Source organism: Rhyacophila brunnea, unplaced genomic scaffold (assembly GCF_057557595.1).
Source record: "Rhyacophila brunnea isolate RB1 unplaced genomic scaffold, BYU_Rbru_1.0 scaffold_8, whole genome shotgun sequence".
Lineage (NCBI taxonomy): Eukaryota > Metazoa > Arthropoda > Insecta > Trichoptera > Rhyacophilidae > Rhyacophila > Rhyacophila brunnea.
In genome coordinates, this window is record NW_028233350.1 from 26,439,458 (window position 1) to 26,463,340 (window position 23,883).

Genomic DNA, 23,883 nt, shown 5'->3' on the forward strand with positions numbered 1-23,883 from the left:
CATACATGACAACCATGTCACATTGTGTCAAGTCGCAAGCTAAATGTTCATTTTAGGGACGGCTCGAACATGGAGATTTTATGCGGGAAGAGTGGCACGAGCTGTGTATTTCACATCCCGCATACAATCACCATATCCATTGTCCCTGAAATGAATACCTGGCCTGTGGCTACGTGCAACTAAATCCTGATAAACGTCTGACGGTTATTGCACACAATGAAACATTTCTTTTGAAAGAATAATACAATCTTATTAACATAAACTTTAATAAATGATTAATACATAAATTTGCCCAGGTTATACAGAACCTATATTATCGTATTGAATTTTCTTCGACAAATCACTTTAAAAAGTGTTGTTTTTTCCAGATAAATGATAAGTTTACCGATTTGAGTTTTGTGCCGGTTCCGCTGTTGAAAATGGAACCCAAAACACGAAACCTGCTGCCCAGGGTGGCATACCGGCGGGCTGCCTTCGGAGAAGGACTGCTGATATCGAGGTCGGGAGGGCGCGCCCTCGTGAGCGTCGTGGACGGGGTGAACAGTGTGGTGCAGGACGTGGTGACGTCCGTCTTCAACGACTCTCACTTCCTGGACCTACACTTCAGTATCCACGACCAGGATGTGTTCTACTTTGTGAAGGATAACGCACTGAAGGTGCGTGATGACATGGAAGAACTGCGGAGGCTGGGCGGGATGTTTAATGTGTCGCAGCATGAGGGCGCCGACCAGGGCACCGAAGTACGGCTGCACGGGGCCGAGGCCGTCGTGGTGCTCAAATACGGTGTGGACCCCAAACAAGAGAGGGCACGTCTCGTTAAGCATGCCCACAAGCGCGCTGTGGAGAGAGCGTGGGAGCAGGAGAAGGCGCTGGTAGCGGCCGGTTGGGAAGGACGGGCGCCCTGGACCGAGGAGGAGAAAGAGGAGCTCACCGCGCACGGTGTGGTAGACGGGTGGACCGCGCAGGACGTCCACTCCACAGCGCTGTACCCGCAACTGGCCGACGATCCCGGCAACGTGGCCTTCGTCAGGGATGGCCGCCGCAAGCGCAGGAAGAGCGGGCGCGCCCACCGCCGCCGGTCCTGATCGCCCGGCCCGAGCGAGGTGTAATTTCACCCGACACCATCAGATCGGACGACGCCATCTCCCATTGTTTGAGGATGGGAGACCGGCCGAGACGCGGAGTGACCGTTCGCTCTCCGAGAGACTGTTTCAGTGTGAGTTTTTATAAAACGTGTACAGGATGAGAGCGAGACTTTGGACATTTTTTTCAAATCGGTCTCGCATCCGGGGAAGGATATGGCAGGCGGAAAAGGATGCCCGGACGAAGGAGAGGTGTCCGGAGCACACTTGGAGATGGGGTTTCTTCATTTGCCGTCAAGAGGCCCAACGCTTCCGAGCGGACGGAGATCCGACGACTAGTCAAAGGAAAAGTCGAGAGAAATATATATTATTTAACAGAGATAAATATTTAATCTTAATTCTTATTTTCGCTCCTATGATATTTTTTCTAACCTTAGGATACTGAATTCCTTTTATTTTTTTATCTTTCAGTCGACGCGGCGAACGCCCCCGTCGGTCCGCGTGTTCGCAAGATTTATACGCTTTTCATGTTAGGTTTTCGAATGTATAATCTCTGATATTAGCGGTAAACACTTAATATTACTACTTACGGACGCTCGCACCGTGGCATTTAAATAACGAGGTGCCAGAGTCGTTTATAATTTAGCTGCATCTATACCCGAATACTGACCGCTGGTAATGTAGAAATAACACCGTGTAATAAGTCATAAATCGATGTCTCACATTTTCCTGTATCGAATCATATTATCCGCATAGCCGAATGTACCGTTTAGAAAAAATATTTTAATGGGAACGCTGTAAATAATTTTCACCGAGCGCTCTGTAGGAGCCGCGCCGTTTCGAATTGTGTTGATATTCTTTATTCCAATACTCGACGCGTAATATATTATTATAAAAAATTATCGTTCCGTTGTGGACAATGCATGTGATGTGCAATAAAAATTTCGTAGACTAGATTTCAAATTAGAATAATCTAGAATATCCAAATTTATGGTGTTTCGTCTGAAATATAATTGTTTTTATTTCATCTGTGGTGTCAGAATATAATTTAGATGTAATATTGTATGTTTGTCCGTCGCGAGGGAGGGCTCCGAGAGATATATTTCTACTACACCGTTTATATACATATTATATATATATATATATATAGAGATTACGGCAGACAGAACTGCCTTACGGTTAAGTGATATTTTTTTGCAAAATGTGACTAAACAAAGCAATACTTTGTAACTTATACGTCTTATTCAATATACTAAGCTAAGTGATGTCTCTATGTTCGTGAGGGTTGCTTTAGAATCTCCGCCGGAGGTATTATTGCGGCTTTTTACGACAAATTCCAAAAATGGACTAGTTTTGTTTTCATGTTGTAAAAATTTATTGTACATAGGTACTTAATCTTAATTGTATAAATTACGATTACTTCTTTTGTACATATCTTTGTGTTGAAGATTATTTAAAGATGAAACTAAAAATGATATTATTATAAAAATGATCTTTAGGAATGTCACGGGAGGCCTCAAAAGCGGAAGCGCCGTTCGCGGGGCAATAGATGCACCGTAAAGTACGGAAGTCCGCTGGCCGCCTGGCCGTCATAGCCGAAGCCGGGCCGTGCAACGTAATCCTGTCAGATGTATAGCTAGCCTACCGTATCCATAGACAATGACTAAAGAGTAATCGCATGAGATGTGAAGGAAGAAAGGGATAGTGTGTTTGTTCATAGGCATTATTCTAATGGAATATGTAATAAAACAATAAATTTACTTACTTATAATATGAAGATGTATTCATTTCTCCTTATTATCAGAACATTTCCACATTTTTGTAAATCCAAATCTAAATAGACTGAAACTACACATTATGGTAAATCGCAGCTCCACAAGAGCTTTGGACTGAACAACAATTCGGGACAATTCAAGAGGAGAAAGACCATACAATATACAGTCTATCGGTATAAACTTAATATCTACCAATACATGAATAGAAATTTGCTCACGTGTAACAATAAGTACATAGAAAACAGTATACTTACAAAACACAACAACTTGGCGGTAATAACATGGCGTTAATACTATAAAAAACAGTTCAGTGCATATTATTTAAAACAATTGTAAAATGGAATATGTCATTAACTACAACTACAAATACGAATAAATTAAAATCGCACACTATATCAGTTTTGCAATTATGCTCTCTATCAGTGAACTTACTATACAGAATAGACATACATTTCCTCAAAATATTATAATTCTAAGAGGTATTGAATGAATGAATACAAACAAGCGAATTAATTTGTGCCTAAATACATTACAATAGGGCATTGAAAATAAACATTGAGAAAATGTTATTTTATGGGTTAAAATTGGTAAAAGTTAAACAACGACTGAAAATGCTGACATGAGGATTAAATGTCATAGACTAGAATTGCAACATAAAATGCATTCACCACATATGTGTTTCACGGATTTCACTGATGATTTGACCGGCCCTCTGCAGCGCCTGAAAGTAAAATATCACGGTGAGTATGTATAGAATAATTTTGAAGAGAATGTAAGTTTATATTTACCTACCACGCAAATCAATGATTTCTACAATGATAGGTAACTTTTCGTGTTTTTCAACAAATGCGGTCAGAGTGCAAATGGTACCTTGAGCATGTCACCGGCCTCCTTACGCCTTTGGGCGATATGCTCCGACTCGTTGAGTAGTGATTCGGCTTGGTCAGATTTGTAGAGATGAGTCACAAGCTCCGATTGAAGATTGTCTTGCACATAATTGACCAAGAAATGCATAACAGCTTTTGGCACAGAATCTTGTATAGACTTGCGCACAATGTAGAAGTAGGATTTGATGAGGCGCTCTGGAATAAAAAAATTCAAAAAGCATTTCAGTAAAAACAATGTGATTTCAATTATTGACCTGAGTGTTATCGGTAGGGACGTAATATTGAAAGAAAAAATATCGATGTCAAATGATGCTGTCCGCGAGTGATTAATTTCTAAAAAAAATCACGAGCACAATGCTATCTATTTATTACACACGCACAAAGACTCATAGCAATTAGTTTACAAAACAAATTTCTGGATATCATGAAGTGTTAGAAGATACAAATTTAGCACTCGCAAATGAATTAAATTTGATTTAATCCATGGCTTACAGGATGCAGGACATGATGAAAATCAAAAAAAAATAATCATATTTTGATTTTTTTTAAAGTTGAAATTACTTAATAATATATGTAGCTATCATTTTTATGATGTTAGTTATATACAGTCCAATAAATTTTTTTAGAAATATTTGATTTATAAAATCTATTTTTATTTAAATTTGCCAAAATAATGATCAGTTCGCTAGGTATGAGGTGTTTGAGACAGTAAAAACATAAAATGGCCCTCCATCTTCTAAATATCTTGAAGAGTATTATATTTAGCTCTAGTTTTAGTATATCTTCCTTTTATTATTTACTTCTATCATGGACTTTTTATCCATGGAAGATTTATTTGAATTGAATAAATAATACATGAGTTATTTTTAATTAGTTAATTTTAGTAATCAGTGTGCCTTTTTAAATGATCCTGAAAAATTAATTCTGTCTGGAATGGGTTAAGAAATAATTTATTATCGTGCATTTTCCTACAGGGGAGAAAACAGATTTAATTGCTTTTCAGAATATTACGTTCACACCTGATAAAATAGTTAACTGAGTACATAATTTACCTATGATGTCACAATCGTATTGTTCTCTGTCAGAGAGTTTACGTGAGGTGATCAAAGGAACTTCAGGCAATAAATTGACTGGTTTCTGAGGACTGAGTATCTTATTGGGATCCATTATACCGTTGGTCATCACCTCGCTCATATGATTTTTGGCAGATGAAGCCGCCGGACCTTCCAGGGCATTCGGAAACTGCAAGAGAAAACCGATAACACGATAAGTTTTAGATGTAGGTACATGTAGAAGAAATCTTACATAACAAACCCTCAGTAGCGATCGAATAGAATTTGAAAGTCTATAAGGCACTGTATACAATATATTCAGCCTTATTCTAGTACGTGCAGTTTAAAATATTCATTCGAAGGTGTCTAAAGAGATTTTTTAATAACTAAAATATACTTTTCAAAAATATAAAAATGTACTATGTAACCTGAAAACCAATGTATTTATATTGAATCGAGCTACGGTACCATCACAATAATCTTCCAAAGAACTTAAAAACTTAGTAATAAAAGGACTAAAAATTTACGTTTGTTAAATTGGAAATTTTCTTTGAATCCAAGAAATATTTATTTTTATTTTTAATATTTCTACATACATACCTACCTACATATTATTGATTAATTGAAACATTTTAAAATGTAAATTATCAGTTAATTGCCGGTTTCATATTCTGTCGCTAGATGTTCCTACTAGGATTAGACTCCCCCTTGAGGATAAAAATAATATGTACAAATAAAAAAAGACAAACTTCAATTTTACAATTCATCCAAAGACAAATAATTTGTAATGCATACCGAGTTTGGTGGAGTTTTTCCAGATTTATTTCTAAAGAGAGGGCTTCCGTTTCCGCTGTCAAACATCTGAGTGGAGCATTCACTGCCTTTCAACAATCCCGAAACCAAGGTGGCTTCGCGGTGAAAGTCAGGGTGTTTCGTGTTTATGTATGCCAACTCAATGGCAACTAGATTCTCCACCTTGAAAATAATTATGTTACATGTTAAATTAGCACCATCATTATGAAAGATTACAGCAAAATTCTATATACTGACAACTATAACTTGAGGCATGACCTTGGCGCTAGTGTCGCGTCATGTATTGTAAGCAATTGCTAATTAGTTCTTCAAACTGCCGCACCTCAAGTTATAGTTGTCAGTCACTAGAATAAAGTTGATTGACAAAAAATTAAGAATACGAATAATATTGAATAAAACAATAATTAAATTAAATAATCCCGGAAACATAATACAACTGATACAAATATAGAGTAACAGCCACTGCATGCATGCAGTCTCGAACCGCGCTCAACGTTGTTTAGTGGTTTATTGGCCGAATAAGAAAACTATGTATATTTCACGAGAAGCATACAGGTGTGCGCGAGAGAAACTGAGAAAATGCAAATGGCCAGCTGTCACTTTGAGTGTGACAGAAGCATAATATACATAACATAAAGTCAGCAAAAATGAATTCATTACAAGTTTTTTTGTTGGTTAGAATCGTCATTACTATAATTATGTAATATAATTATAATTGAGAGATGCATTAATGTTGTAACAGTAATTGTGCCGTTTACAAAACACATACATCATGATTTTAATCCATAGTCTAGATACAATGCTCCTGTGTTTCGATTATTCACTAAAGATGTCATAAAAAACGCAGTATTTCCCATGAATAAGATGGATTTAATAACATTACGATAAAATACGACCCTTGATACCGCTTTATTTAAGATATATTATGCAGTTGGAAGCAGTCTAGTCTGCATTGTTTCAAAATATCACCAAAACTGTTATAAACAAGACGAAAATCTCAAACACAATGGTGACATTAAAACTATAATAGGCTGATTGGTATTATAAATGATAATATATAGATCCCTTTTCATTTCCCGTATTGGACGACGGAATTGTCAAAAGTTAATTCACGTCATCTCATAACAGTAATGAAGCTAGCTGCGAGACGAAAGTGTTGCCACTCGATTACTAAATAAATATTTATTGGGAATACTTTATCCTTTCGTGCATTAGAAGTATAAAATAAATATGATATTATAACTAATAAATGATTTAAAGTTCATGATAATTATTCATTTATAATTATTAAATTTATATGATACCGTTTGCACATTTTTACACCTATTCACAATTTTTAATTAATTATCGGGGAATCAAAATTTAAAAGTTGGTAGCATTAGTCACGCCATGACGCGTATGATGTCACTATTCAACGGACTCGATTTAGGTTCATGCATGCAAATTTGCATTAATTAGCTTGAATGTAGTTTGCTATTCCATGCATACGGCTCAAAGTCTTTGTTGAGATAAAGATGATGAAATTACAGACACGTCTTCTATATTACTTAATCATACACACCACAGTAGTCATTTGAGTATGAGCTGTAAAGATTAAAAAAAAAAAAATTAAAGTGAGCAGAAGACATGCGGTAGAAGTGAAACTTCAGAGTTGATTTATTGCACATCCAACACAAATAAGCCAAAAAATCAAAGAAGCCCAATTAATGAACCTATGGGTAATTAGTGTTCTGTAAAATATGTCACCATTGCTATGGCATCAAACACGTTCGGCAGTTAACCGAAAGAACATTTGAGTACAGATCGATATGTTGGTGGTTCGAGCCCACCCGGAAACGCTCGTTGAGTTGGCTGCGACGCTTTTTCATTACACATGAGCTGATTTCACCGTACCACACTTTAAAAATAGCAATAAAAATGTAAAAACACAAACCATAGAATTAGTAAATGGCACTCTGGTTCTTAATAGTTGTGTGACAACATCTAAGATGCGTTGATGCAGTCGAGGAAATCGGAGCATTTCCTGTTGCACTTCAGTGCCGCAGTGCTGGACAATGCGCTGCATTTCTTCGTGTACCTGTCCAACAACATTATAAATTACATACCGTTTTCCAATAAGATGTACAGTAAAACCTCATTAATACGAATTCCACAGGACCGAAAATCGAAAAAAAATTCGAAATATGAAATGTATGGGGGAAAAATATTTCAATTTTCAAAATTCATTTATAATATTATATTTATAACATTTTTAATCATTTTTTTTGATTTTCATTAATTTCATTTAAGATCATAGATGTGCCCAAGAAATTTCCGATTCCGTGTGTGTTAATGGGTCATAAAATGTCAGGATTATTTATATTACCTTCTTAAAATAAGTAATTTATGATGTTTTATGAAAAATCTGTCACAATTTTCAATGACTGGCTCATGAAGTAGTGTACTTTATTACGATTTATTGAATATTTTTGTATGCTAGAACTCTGATCATTTCAAGGGACTTTTTTTGCGAAAATTTTGAATTACGGCGAATTTCAAATTATCCATGCAATTAACGAGGTATAATGAATTATGTACCTTTAGTATGCCTTTAATAAATATCATACTGTCTATATTAGAATAGCAATATTACTAATAGAGATGAATACACAGATAAAAAAAATATAACCGACAATTATTGGCAACCATAAAGATGGAATTTTAAACTATATGTGCAAAAATTAATTCTTTCAAATTGATATTGTTCATTTATACGAAAATGCTATTCTTAAAATAATCAAGATAATCCAGAATATTTCATTTTTATAAAAAGACGACATACCAGTTCAACGCAACGTAGAGATGGATCTTCCAGACGTCTGATCTGCCTCTTCACGAGCAATTCAAAGGAGACTTCAGGAACAAATAATGCAGGACGTGGACCAGTCGCATTGCGAATGGCAGTCAAAATATCCATTTTCGTGAGACCTGAAACAAACACAATAGTATACAATATTACGGATAACGAGAAAAAATATTATAACACGACTAGTAAGATATTTAACACCAGCTGGTATAGGCGGAATCAAAAATTTTAATCAACATAATGCATTGCGATCCAGATCATCGGCATTTGTGATATCCTCTTCGTCTTCCCATCCCCAAAATAGGATTGGCGTGGATGGCTAACAACCGATCCTTATAAAAATTCTATACAGTTACCTCCATATTGTTGGGGTCCATATGCTCTGTCTGGAGCGGATATGGTGGGGGGGAAAAAAGAAAAAAATATATCAGTGCTTAAACATACTTTCAACTTATCTCGGTATACGAAATAAAAGTATTTTTCTTCTACTTATATTGTGATATATACATTTAATTCAATAATTAAAATGAATTTCTTACCGACTAATGGATGTATGGAGTCTAGAGTACGGCCAAAGGTCTCATGAAAGATGTAGCATATCCTGGCACCTCCGCAAAGTTCTGTTGTTTCAATATTTCTTGCAGTACCTTCAATAGTTGAGCAATATGCGCTCGCGAATTTTGTGATGATTTGCAAAAGGGTTTGTGACTTGTCAGAGACATCTTCTCCATACGAATTGAGAAGAGATTGAAATTGTGATACCATTACATTTACTCTAACCTAAAAATGGAAAATGACGTTACTACATAATATTACAATATATCCGCAGACACAAAATAAGTTTTGGTCTCTTCCATCAATATTTTAACTCATTTAGTGCTAACACCGCGACGATCAACGTTGATGAAAGATGGAAATCTCCCACAGGAGACTACCTCAAAGGGCGGACCGAACCATCATATTTCCCAAAATACCACAGCCTACGTCCACTCTTCGCGGTGATCGCAACCCTCGGCCGAGCGGAACCCGTCTCCTTGAAATTCAAATTCGTCAAAATCCCGCCAAAACAGACGCGGTCTATCAAAAACGGCCGCTCGCGCCTCCACTAGTCAATCCGTCGGTAAAACAGGGAGCTTCCCGGCCGACGGATAAAACAGGACGCCGCGAATCTGGCAGTTGGATCTGGATGGGCGCGAAAGCTCTCTCTTGCCTGATACGTCGACCAGCCAGCATCTCTCTGACATCAACCGCCGAACCAACAGCATCAACCGCAAAATCTCTTCTCGCCTTCGCTCGCCTCGGACGCGAAGCCAAGCCAGCATTCCGGACAGCCCGCCAAAAAGACCACATCTGACATCGGCAGCACGCCAAGCCGCAAGCCCCGACCCTACCTCCCATCGGACAGCGAGCATCGCCTCGGATGCGAAGCCCCAGCAGCCAAGCCCGCGACACCACGTTGCAGCCCGCCAATTACCAACCGACCGCCAACGACGACAATAACCTGTATCTGTAACGACTACCCTGCAATTCGATGAAATAAACCAGCCTTGACCAAATACCCCGTGCGTTTCTGTCCCCCACCCCCGCTTTGACCTTGACGTTATCACGGCCTGCCATCTCCGCTTCAGAGCGCGCAGAAGGCCGGTGATAACGTGTTATGCAAATATGGTAATTAAAAGTTCAGCAGTGATTGAGTTAATATTCTGGGTATTTATAAATTATCATTCCAATGAAGAAAATCGGGAAGTAAATTAGTAAAGTAATACAGACCAATTTATCATTAAAAAATTACCCTACATCAATGCACAATATTAAATAGAAGGTTTTAATACGCCTTTTCATTAAATATATTATGTATTTACCAGTGGCAAGAGGTGGAGGTAGGCTGTTAAGATTCAACATAAATAGTGCATACTAAACTTTGTTAGTTATACTTATTTGTTTTTACATTGGTATTTACAATCCATTTAACTAAAATAGATTTTACTAAAAAATTAGATAAATGGCATGACATGACGTGTACTGAGGCGGCTTTCATGGTGCAGTGCGTTAGGCGCCTTGCCTTTCATCCGGGAGCTCCGGGTTTGATCCGGTGAGGTCACAATATATTTATTTGATTTTTCTCAAAGCCATGGTGTTTGTGATTGTTTCACTTCTATACACTACTGTTGTAGCGTTATACAGAATATAATACAAAGTATATATTTTTATTATAGTCTGTCATGTTAAACAGATCAATGTAATTATACATACATTGCAAAGTCATGATTCAGTGCCTAATCTAATTGCAATCAAGATATCAGCAATTTTTTATACAAGATAAATGCATGCCTAATAATAATCAAGTTGTTATTGATAAGTGTTACACGAAATACATAGATTTACACAATACTAGTAGATACAGATAACATGTGATAGTAAAATATGCAATAAAAATGCAACAAAAATGCAATACATACCTTGAGATCAGGTAGACAGTCACGAATATGATGCATTAATAATCTATTGAGTGTTTTGGCTAGGTATGGTGTTCCATTTCTACTAGCGATTGTAGGATATTTCCTTTGGAGAAAAGAAGCCTCGTCTTTTAGCGCATCCTAAAACAGATAATTATTTGAGACATTAACACAAGAAAAGAAATACGAATACGTCAATAAGGCAAACTATAAAATATTCCTTATAAAATGACGTACATATAAGCCATTTACATTTAAGTAATAAAATGGCCAAGCGGTAGTGTATCGGTTTAAAATGTGGTGGTAGCCCGAGTTCGAATCCCGAGTCTGGTAAAAATTTACATGTTGTTTTTATCAATGTTGATACCAGATGAAGGTCTCCCACGGGAGACCACCTTAAAGGGACTGACCCAAAAACCACAACCTGCCGCAGCCTACTTCCACTCAAAATCAAAAAAACACCACAGCCTACTTACACCCGGAAAGTCGGAAGCACCACAGCCTGCATCCATCCTTCATAGCGCTCGCAACCCTCAGCCAGGAACAGCCTACCTCCATCAAATTTTGCCAAACTTTCAAATTCGTCCGCGCACCCACCAAAACAGACGCGAAACTGTCAAAAAACGGCCGCCGTTAGAGGGAGAGCCAAGCAGAAAAACAGAGAGGTCCGACAACCCAGAGACCGACACTGGAAAACGAAGCAGCCGTTTCCTGCTTCTCGCTCCGACTGTCAACCTGGAAGGTCTACACGGCGCGAGCCCTTGCCGATAAGCATGGCTGACTCCCTGACGGGAATTCAGCCCGCGAGATATTCGTAAAAAAATATCCGCATGGTTTTTTTGCTGCATCTCACATCCAAACAAGTCGCAATGACCTACAACCAGCGATGCCGCATCTGCAGCCCACCACGACACCATAACCTGTAGCCAACCACGCCGCCAGCCAGCGAAACCGCGTCGGCAGCCCGCCAACACCGTTTATGTCTACAACCCGCCTAATCGACAGTTCTTCATAGCATCTTGAATATAATAAACACCTGTCAAGCCACAACGTGCGTTTCTATTCCACCCCGATTCTTGGCCTGTTTGTGATACGGCCTTCACCATCCTCTTGGACAGAGAAAGACCGGTGTCAATGTGCAATGAGCAAGTGGCTAACATCCATTTCTCGTATAAACAGAATCTGTTTAATACAACCTCCACACTGTGAAGACCCATATGATTTTTTTAGGATCTAACATGGTCGTTCATAGAATACCAGAGAAGTTACCAGCAAGGCGGACTATGTAGACATCCACTGAAGGTTAAAGAAAACTTAAACCGCTGATACTGAGGCAGCTAGATTACATACTAGTTGGGGGAGAAAATTTCTGGAGGTCAAGACCATGGCCCCCCCACATCGTGAAGCGGGGCCCCCAGTCCAAGATCGTTAGCGGGCCCCCCTACATATAGCTTAGGTTAACGGCAGTGTGATGCTTTACAGCAGTGTTTCCCAAATGTTGTTCCGCGAGGTGAAAATTACTATTCAGCGTATTTTTGAGTACCTACCTACATCTACTCGAAGTATTTAATATGGACAAACTATAATCAAATTTGTATTCCACAACCATATAAGTATTTTAAACTTTTAATAATCTCGAAGTAAACTTTTTTTACTATTAGAGCAAATTTTGGACGCACTATAGTACGCGGACCAAAATTATAGTACAAATACTATAATTATATGGTTGGCAATACTGCACCAGACCAGTGTGTTGCTATCATTGTGAGTGGTCCCAAAAATTATAGTATTTTGTTCAAAAATAAAATAGTAGGTACCAACTCATTATTTTAGGTTGAAAATGTATAGGTTTTTTTTCTGTCACAAAAAAGTAGGAAATGGGGAATTTCGTCCTTTACGAAATTATAGTACTTCACACCAAATTATGAAACGAAAATATCGTAATTTTGGTATTTTTGGTGTATTTTTTTTATTGTAGAAATGAAATCTTAAGGAAAAAAAACTTTATCGGATATTCAAAAATATAGTATTTTGGGAGTACTATACTATTTTTATATCGGACATAGTATGCGCACCAAAATTATAGTACAAATACTATAATTATTATACTACAGCTGGCTACACTGCCAGATAATATGTCAGAGACTTCCTGACTGACAGGGATATGATATCACTCACAATAAGTTTATTATTATAAATAATTTATTTGTGTTAATTATTTATATAATGAATCTTTTTTGTTCAGTTAATTTTCTTTGTCGGCATGTATTATCTCATATCAAAACAAACACCTGCAAGCCGACAAATGTCATAAACTCATAAACACCACCCGCAAAGTAATTGCTTTATGTCGCTTATTGCGTTTTTATTGTTTTTGCAATTTGAACTTTAAACTAACGCAATCAATGTACTTATTAATGTATTGTATTTCAGCAAAAAAGACAAGAGTGCGCATAGACAGCGATAAAGATTGTAAATCACAAGAGCCGAATATGTCAGTATGATGAAAGGAATAATTGTGCTGTGCCTAATAAAATAATTAATTTTAGCTGCATGACAGAATACAGATCAAAATTTTATAAAGTATCTTTTTGTTTTCTGTACATCTCATTTAGCTGGTCGCCACACCGGGCACCCTAAGCCCAGGCCCCCAGGCTAGAGTCCTATCACCCCCCCCCCCTTGTAGGGACCTTGGTCAAGACCCCCAAGGGTTGTAGGGTTAAGGATGAATAATAGAATCAATCTAAAGTATTTTGGTTCAATAACAGCGGTTTGCGATAAAACAATGAAACTGTAAAACTGGCTTAATTTCATGTATTTCTTATATTCCTGTAAATGAGGAGTCGAAATTTGAACGTTAAAGGAACAGACCAACAGAAGACTAAATATATATGGCTATATCGGCATGTGGTGAGGATTTCCTGGGCCGATCATATCACTAATGAGAAGGCTTTAAGATGAGCCAATACACCAAGAGAGCTTATAGTTACCATCAAACGCAAAAAAAAATCAGCACAGGTAGTCATCTTCAATTATTATACTACTATAATCCTAAACCATTAATTATATTTCTCAGGTTCATAATTTTGTACATACTCGCATGTATAATAAATAATACTACATTGCAAGAATTCTAAATAATTATTATTACCGTAATGGATTTGTTGTCTATGATATCTTGTTGAGATCGGTTTACAACTCCAATAATTCCAAGTTTGACTGGAATCACACGGCCACAGAGAATGTCAATAGCGTCAGTACCTAAAAATTTATTTATTGAAAATAGTGACAGGTAATTTAAAGCTTGTTGACATATAAATTGTTATGAATTTTATGTAATCATCATATAAGTGTAAATCTTACCAGCATCCATAAGGTCCAACTTTGTGACAACAGCCAGCGTCCTTCTGCCGTCTGGGTCAACTTCTTTTGACATTTTAATACTTTCACTGGTAGCCATATCTGTATTGGCCGAGGTCACAGCCAGAATTATTGAATTTGGATTGGAAATGTACTTTATTATGAGATTCCGGATTTGCAACTCAATGTCTTCAGGTTGGTCGCCAACTGGTACCTGTAATAAGCAACCAGTTAATGAACCAACTATTACAACTTTGTCATGAAAAAATAAAAATGCAATCCGGATAAATTAAACCAACGGCGTGGCGATGGCCAAGCGGTTATGCGTCAGGCTTATAATGTCATCGATCCTGGGTTCGAATCACGGGTATGGCAAATTTACATGTTATTTTTCGGTGTGTGTTTGGACTCAACAGGTTAAGCAAGTGGCTACCATTAATTTCTCATAAAAACAAAAATCTGTTAATACAACCTCTACCCTGTGGAGGCCGCCCATATGATTTTCTAAGGATCGAACATGATAAAAAAATAATATTGTTCATGACATTTACACAACTGAAGCAAACAGTAATTATCTAGCTTATAATTCCATTCAAACTTATATAAAAGAAAATCACACGAATCTTTCGGCAATTTATTCATTTATTTAATAGTAAGAAAAAAACATTGTGCACATAACAAAACAGAATTCAGGACGTTCACGACATGAGATTTAAATTGAAAAAAAACTGATTCTATTCAAACAAGTTAAATAAAAATACATAATTATCTGACATAGAGCAAATATTACCCTCACACTATCGCTAAGACAACTATTAGAAAAATTGTGATAATTGATTTTCAACTCAACTAGTAGAGCAGTATGATAATTGCCTTCCTGAACAAGGGGATCAACGCAAGCATTCATCAGTGCACAATAATTTGCATCCACCAAGACCAAGTCCAACATGAGCGATTTCGCATTTATAATTTGAGAAAACTGTTCAGAGTGCATACAACTCAGGAAGTGCGTAAATTCCAAATCAACACTAGCCAATGCCGAATAAAGAAGAAAGTCACTGATGTTTGCAATTCAGCTGCCAATTGACAAATTTTCTAAATATGAAATTCAAATCTGATATTTTTCAATAGAAAAGAGTTTGAAATATAAATTTCTCCCTGCAAGCCGGGAAATGAAGTTGCAATGGTAGTTTTTCTACAGTAACCATCAAATACTATGTATGATTATTACAATAATTTAAAATTTAATAAAACTGCATACTGATCTCGAGATTACATAATTTGCCGCTTTGAACAAAGATCACAAATATATATATATATATATTATATTCAGATAAATCAGAAATATTGGTTATCTGCATAACAGATTACACAGTAGACAAAGTACATTAACGTTCTGAAACCACTGATTAATTATTCTAGATGAACGAATGCAAAAAAATATGTGAAGGACATTGAAGTCAGTATTGTGTTGAATTGGTATTCATTAAATTCAAATAAGTATACCAACTGAATAAATGATTTACCTTGGTTATTCCAGGGAGATCTACCAGTGTCAAGTCGATAACCCTGGTAGAGTAAATCTTAAGGCTGATGGGATCCGGAGATATTCCTTTATTGCTTCCCGCCATCCGATCTGTTTCTCTTTCAATTTCTCGGCGGATGTCATCAAAATTACTGTAAATTTTTTCTTTGGTGTGTAGGAACTTTCCCCATTCTCCAAGATCAACGGTTCCTTTAAAGAAATTATTCAGCCATGTTAATTAGAAAATATAGTATTCGGATAATATAGCAATTAACACAAAACCATATAAAAACTCTATTCAAACATACTAGCTAATATATCAAGCCATGAAAGAGGCATTCTATAGCTATAACCTTTTTTTATAAGTAAGTATTTAGGTAAATATTCTTAGTAAATTCCATGACTATTTGAATATTACAAGATGGTTTAATAATAGGGAACATGCGATGCATTTTATTTTAAGAAATAATTTCACGATGTAAATTAGTGAATAATAGCTTACAAAACAAATTTAGGCAAAGGGTATATATTATATCATAATTGACAAGCTCCCTACTTCACTATTAGTTAATAGTAGGTAACGGGACAAAATAATTAGGTACCCAAATTAAATAAATCATGAAGGACCGAAGGACCTACACCTCATAATTGGAGCCTATTTTTACATTGGTGATCAATTCTAATTTCTGTAGAAAATTATGCAAATGGCTGTAGTAAAATTCAAAAGAGACATCATTTCTGATTGCTCGGTAGGTGAGGTGGAGATGCACATTCGTGTGGTAAAGGAACTATGTACTTTTACCAAATAATCTTCATGATCAGTCGCGGCTCCACTAGCATCATACAACTTACTCACCTCTTCATAATTATTAAAACATCACTCAACGTATGAAATCGTTATTCATAAGGATAGAAAGTTATCTCCCTTTTTGAAAATAATACCATATACAACCCATTTGAATGAACTCACTCACAATCAGTCACTCCATAGTCACCAAAAATGTGTGGAACCCAATATATTGGGCACAGTATGGAGTACAATGTTAGTGTGTGTAAGATTTACCAAATGCCATAACAATACATCTAAAACCGTAGTCTATGTACATATGGAATAAAAATATATGGGGAGCATTCGCTACGCCCAAAACTTTATTACCCGTGTTATTCCTAACATTACTCCTAACTTCAATTCGACACACTTTCACTTTATCTAGGGCCTAATACACGAGCTGATAATTAAGATTTATAAAAAAAAATCAAAAGATATTTTAATTCTCATGTAAACTCATTATAAATTGTCTGATAATGAATAAAAATCGATATATAGTTTAAATATTATGCACACACTCTTTAAAGTCGTTGTATATTTGAATAAATTAGATGAAATTAATAAAAAAAAATATAGAGCTACTATTAGGTATACTTTTTCATAAATTAATTTTATGTGTTAATAATTAAAATGAAAAACAAGTAAGTATGTTTCATTTTAAGTATTAATACATACAATGCATTTCCACCATGAATTGACAGTGAACACCATAAAAGTAATAATGTATTAACTATAAATGATCAAGCCTTGTCACCATGTATTTTCTCTATGTAATAAACATAATATGATCTTTTTCGTTTTTGATAAGCAGAAACAACAATAAATAGATCTTATTTTTAAATAAGGTACATAACTTTTGTGTACCTCCACGGGAAGCAATTTGGGAACCGCCGGGTGCCACTGCTTATGATACAATATAATAATATGGACTATTATCATAAACATTATCGATCAGAATTCAATGTTTTGTTATTTCCAGAAACACAATTATTTTAATTAACTGAATTGACTAATTAAATTTTTTTTTTAGTAAAATAGAAATACATACTTGTCATCGTTCGTTTTTGTCAGAATAATATAGCTATTATATTTATTCCCTATTGTATTATGTCAATCGACAGCCAGTACTACCAACTGAATAAAGATATCCATTATTACGATTCTCACAGACAGACAAGCCGTATTAACTTCTTAGTGTCTTTACACATCTTCATTTCTTAGAAGTGTCACAAACACTTCATACGTGTGATCCCTGATAAGTGGTGCCACTTTTTCTCTAAGTATGTATACGTCAAATCACAATGTATGTAAATAGGAAACCCACATGTGTGGCGGGCAATTGTGACTCTTCTAAAAAACGCTAACGTTTAAGGGCTTTTACTGTACACAGTTTTGCATCAACATATTTGACAAAATTGTGATAAATATTCTATAAAAATAGAATAACCAAATATTAGAACCTTTTCAAGACTGAAATCTGACATTGAAATATAATTACAAAATTGCAATACAAATGATAATAGGATATTACAAAGTCTTTGACTTCTCAAGAATTACTGTCGTGACAGAAGTCATTTATTTACCAACAGGAAGATAAGTAAGCGGCGGCGTGTACTTATTTTATGATGCATTCCAAAGGAAAGGGTTAAATATAAAACAAAACATTCCATAAAATATATATGGTTACTGAATTTAATAGCGATAAAATTATGGCCTGATGAGTGGCATGATGTACAGCAAACATGTATTGTACCTGATTTTGTGGGAAATATACCATTTATGATGCGATGGGGTAAAGATGTACCTAGAAAAAAATAGCTTTCCTTCATACTAATCTTTGATTAACCAAATTAACTGGCATTTACATGACCACTCAATAATTAAACTTTTCAAAGAATTGAATATTTACTTGGCAACACCTAATGCATGTCATTTCTTTTTTTGAATTGACGCATTTCTTAGTATTGACTGCAATAAATAGTTAATGTCTTACATAGAATAATATGTTTTTTGTTTACATCATAAATTTTGTCAAAAATGTTTGGCTAAATTAGTTACTCAATAAAATTTCCTAAATGTGTCATATTTATGGAGAATTTCATGTGACGAATCAGATAGACAATCAGCAGATTGAGCAAAATATTCAAATAAAATTAGTTGTGAATATCTCATTAGGCGCGTGCTGACTGAGTGAGCAGCCTCGGGCATTTGCATCGCGAAAATCACTACGCAAGGCAGCTCGCAAGCCGGCTCGCAACAAAATTAAGGTCATGCGAGGCAGCCGTACGCAGCACCTTTGAGCATCGATAAACCGACAACGATTAGATCGCTTGTGGCAATGGCCGGGCGAGGCGGCACGTGCGTTTGCCTCGGGCAAATCGTGTACTGACTGAGCATATTATATTTTCTATGGCGAAACTGCCTCGCGACCACGCGAGGCTGCTCGCTCAGTCAGTACGCACCTATTGACTAGTAAATGCGCCAATTTAAATTAAAAACTTTTGATAATGCAAAAATAAGAGTCAATGTTAGTTTGGGAGAGCTTTGAAGCAAATACCATTGTTCTGAATCATCTATCGCTAGTTCAAATCGTCATCGTTCACATCGTGCATTTACTGACTTATGTTTTAGGGGTACCTACACTTACAAAGATATTGTAATGCACCATAAAATAAAGTTGTATGCCTTGTTCGACTTCATTGAAAGAAAAAAAATTGGATATTTTTAAAATTATTTAACGAAATATAGTACCTACTTACTTAATCAGACTAAAATTAGTTATTTCCATCAAGTAGTTACTATATAAGTACATACCACATTAACATGAGGCTCAATAGTTTTGACATGAAACAAGATATAGTCGGAGGGGCGCCGAGCAAGAAAAAGTGATTTAATAGATATAAGTACCTACTATTGAAATTAGTAAACATAACCATTATCACATTAGCCTTGTCTAATTAGTGCGCACAAGAAATCATACTATGAATATTAAAGGTCAAAATTGTTTCACCAACAGATGAAATAGGTACACGCATGACATGGAATGGTAAAAAGTGATAATATCAAGTTCCCACACCATGTAGCCTCGTAGCGCATAATGCATAATATCTCCACTTAATAAATAAGTATCATTATGCATTTTACTATTAAACCGTACTAATACCCCGTTTACACGTGCATGGATGTACTGTGCACAGTAAGAAAATATATGGGGAATAATGTATTATCCTGCAGTTGGCAAGATTGCATACATAAATCAAACAAGATTGGAAGATTCCAAATTGTGATGATTTATTGCGCTTAAGTAAGATTATTTTCGATCTGCGCCTGCACAGTAGAGCGATTGGGGCGAATATGCCGGTAAAAAAACGAACTACTCATTTTGAGCTCCGATTTTCGATACGACCTATCAGATAATAGTATAAAATGACAACCTCGCGTCTCGCTTACTCTTGAAGAATGATATTGGAGAGACAGTCAGCACTTTTACGTGTAAACAGTTATTGTCATGACAGTTTAAAATAAGCACAATTGCCAACAGTAATTCCATGCATGTCTACAGGCGTTATAATAATGGTAAAAAATAGTTGATTGTAGGTAAATATACAGAAATCCAAAACAACAAACACTGATGTCGATGATTTCACACATTTGGTGGAGATAATATCGATTTTATGGTTGTGGTATTTTGAGACTTACCAAACCAAAACCTAACACAAAACATGATTATATTTTTTTCTGACTAGAAAAGACAATATGGGAAACTGTATACTATAATATTATATTGATGTAATTCGCAATACATTTAGATACTACTGATCATTGATTAGTCTAGATTCAGACTCTTCACATCAAATAAAATGTTATTATTAGGTATACTTAACCTGAGACTATTCAAAATTTTGTTTGACAGCTAAGTGCCATGAAAACTTTATTCTGTCATTTCAAGTGTCAATGCTTAATCAATACGTCGCTTGCATTATACTAAATAGATATTGTCATAGTAAAGCTTCTGTTTGTTGGAATTATGAAGAATACCATATCAAATAATGCTTACCATCTTCGGCGGATCTGTGTTCTTTGCTTTCTTTTGGTGCGTAAATTAGCTGGAGAACGAGAGGTCTTCTGGTGACGATGCCAGTTCCGCGAGGCAAAAACGAGCGGCCAACGAGACTTTCAATCACTGAACTCTTGCCGGAGCTCTGGAATTCAACACCAATCAATCAATTTAAATTTGACCTTAGTACTCGACGAGGATCACAACACAACAAAGAAACGAAATACTCGCCTACGCCTATTTCTACACTACAAATGGCAAACACAGATGAATTTTTTGATGATTACACTTTAATCCTTATTTCAAATTAATTAAGGGTTTTATTTCACTGTTATGCAACTCAATATCAAATAAAATTACCTGAGAACCCAGAACGACAATTTGGGGTAGTTGAATAGCATCAGCTCCAACGGTATTGAACACATCTTGTAATTTATTAATTACAGGAATTAGTGCTTCCATTATATAGTTTTAAATCTAATGCGAAATAAAAGCGTCTGCTGATATTTCCCGATATGAAAGCTGATATTTTATAAAATATTTTCAAATGATCACTTCCAACCGACAGAGAGCAGCCATGTTAGATTTACTCGAGTTTATGTTGCCATATTTAATGAGAATAGAGGAATATTATTATGCATGATGTCATAAATTTTTTGTGCGAACTGCGAAGTAGTCCACAAACTTGGCGCATGGTTGCTTTTACATAAAAAGTATTCACAGTTAGGATTTTGATTAAAATTCTAGAGGGATATTATTATTCAGCAAACGCTTCCTAATAAAACATAATCAGAAGCAGAAGCACCGATCACGTTTCAAAGGTCCTATTAATGTTCTTGTAGAGGAAAACATTTTTTTTAGAAATAAATAACGTTCTGGCCATGTTTTACTCTTGTACCTACCTACTTATTTAATCAATAGTAATGTAATATTATATTACTTTTAACTCTAATAATCATAAGGTAATGTTAAAATTTAAAATATAAATCCATATATAGGTATTTTAGCAGCACTTTCAGAATAAAATATTTAGGGATATTTTTAGGAATATTGACCGCTAGATTTTAGATGAGGGTTTCACATATTATATAGGTATAGGTATCTAGGTACCTACTTTTTTAATACGATATCATACCAAACACACAATAATTGTGTAGGTACAAAGAATATAAGTAGGTATAGTAAATAGGGATACTGTGGAATTCATTTCATCCCTACAATGTATCTACAAAGTCACCTCAACATAAAAGAATAGGTTAAAATAATATGATAATCGAAAAAAATTTAAGTTTATCTTGTTTTATACTCTTTTCCGATGCATAATGATTTTGCTTTTACTTCTAGTTACTTTCTTGTTAAGTTATTGATATAATTTTTTTTATATTATCTCTCTATTTCATTTGAATGTCGAATTAATAATATTAACATTGTCGTGTGCATGAGATCTTTTAGCGCAGTGCAATTTAAGAATGGAGCATATTTTCCGTGCTACTACGCATATGAATAATTATTTATTGTCTATGCATGTATATGACGTTTACGCCGTATATTATTATTCTGCTATTGGTAAATTGTCATTCTTTGTTGTGGCGCAATATTTAAAGTTTCACCGTAGGTTCGATAAAAATATTTTTTTCTCACGATATTGTGAGTTATTTTTTCAGAAAGCTCAACCAATATTCAGTAATGCGTCCTTGGTGCTTCGAAATTTTCTCACGGCGCTCGAAACCGGGGCGACGCGGTCTTTAGATATTTTCAACAAATGATTTTCCCATTTAAACCGAAGAATACCTACCCGTTAATATGTGCCTTTTGGAGGAGGCCTTGTAAGTGATATGCGTATGTCGATAATTGATGAATTTTCTTTTGGATCAAATTTTATGAAATACGATGAATAATTTTATTCTAATACTATCTTATCGTTTGGCTATTTATCGATACAAGATTACACGTTTTAATATTCCTGCTAGTTTTTAAACCATTCCTAGTGATTTATTTATTAAATTTTAATGTTAAATGCTGGCATAAGATCTGGATGTAATTCATTATGAATACTACTGGAATTATGTGAGTTGTTCCTGTTTGCGTAAAGCTCTTCACGTTATATTATTCAAGCTTGTACATTCGTGTTAATTTCAATAAGTACCTACCTACATAACACCATTTCTTTCCCTGTCCTCAGTTACGAATGTGTTTGGTTTCGTTTAATTTTCGAGTATCTTAACTAACTTAAAGTATATATAAGCTTAAATCATCATTAAACGACATATTCGAATATCCTGTAGCGTCCCCTTCATAAAATCACGTATCTTAATTATGACATTAAACAAAATTAAAATGCCACCAAAATTAAAATGTTGATATTAGATTCCACGTGGTACTATGATAAATTCTATCAAGCACTGTGGAAGAGAAATGTCAAAGCGAAACAGCACAGTGACGTCCCTAGACAAAATGCCGCCCCTGGACAGCGCCAAAATGCCGTCACATTTTTTGTTAAACAGTATTTTTCATCATCCGCAAACGTGTCGTTTCTGGTCACCAAGGACGTCGAAGGGTAGCGGAAGTAAACTAGACATCGCGAACACAACAAAAAAGTCAGTCCTGTTAAACCTTTCATGTTAATTAATACGTTTTGTTTCCAACCAGTGAGTTGAATTTTTAATGGAAAGATATTTTCGTTATTACTAAGTTTAAGTAGGTAGCTATTTCTATATATAGGTACCCAATGATTATCCTCGATTTGCCGCCCTTCGAGTAACTACCGCCCCCAAGCAACGCTCAATCTCCCTACCCCCACGGGACGTCACTGGAACAGCATGTACATTCTAGTTATATGCCATCCTAATAATTTGGATCGATTGGCCGCTGTTAACCAATCCTCCAAAAGTAAATGAAAAACCACGCTGCTAGTTAGCTTTGTGCATCTAGTTAGTAAGAATAAATTTGTCGACTATGATGACACGGCTGCATTACAAAGCCTCGCGTAAAGTGCGCACGTGAAAGTGAAAGGTCACCGCACGTGCTCGCATCTCTGTCGCTCAGAACACAGGTAACAGCATTCAACTGCAGCTGATTAGAGGAAATGCAGTTGCTTCACCACGAGTATCACGACTATGCCTCTGGTGATGACGTAACAGAGTAAGCAAGAGTAGCAGTTAGCAGTGTCTCTGACCCGACACCCAACGGTTGTCAGCGTTGT

General features: G+C 35.8%; 2 protein-coding genes across 4 annotated transcripts in view; one reads left to right on the top strand and one right to left on the bottom strand.

Annotated features, from left to right (window-relative positions):
* Window positions 1-2,834, top strand: part of Ten-m (teneurin transmembrane protein Ten-m) — an 800,533-nt gene extending 797,699 nt beyond the window's left edge. For all 3 annotated transcript variants that reach the window (XM_085958957.1, XM_085958955.1, XM_085958956.1), the window contains one exon: window positions 369-2,834. In XM_085958957.1, the coding sequence (XP_085815083.1) occupies window positions 369-1,085 (717 nt within the window). In that variant the 3' untranslated portion in view covers window positions 1,086-2,834. The remainder of the gene's footprint in view (window positions 1-368) is intronic.
* Window positions 2,835-2,838: 4 nt separating this feature from the next.
* Drp1 (dynamin related protein 1) lies at window positions 2,839-21,284 on the bottom strand. The gene is made up of 13 exons (XM_085958960.1): window positions 21,042-21,284; window positions 20,682-20,826; window positions 15,797-16,005; window positions 14,274-14,484; window positions 14,062-14,171; window positions 10,914-11,051; window positions 8,994-9,234; window positions 8,431-8,576; window positions 7,543-7,686; window positions 5,592-5,771; window positions 4,797-4,986; window positions 3,728-3,939; window positions 2,839-3,578 (listed from the first exon to the last, which is right to left on the bottom strand). Exons 1-13 carry the CDS (start codon window positions 21,141-21,143, stop codon window positions 3,522-3,524), a joined length of 2,085 nt encoding a protein of 694 aa, XP_085815086.1. The 5' UTR covers window positions 21,144-21,284; the 3' UTR covers window positions 2,839-3,521.
* Between the last annotated feature and the right edge of the window lie 2,599 nt (window positions 21,285-23,883).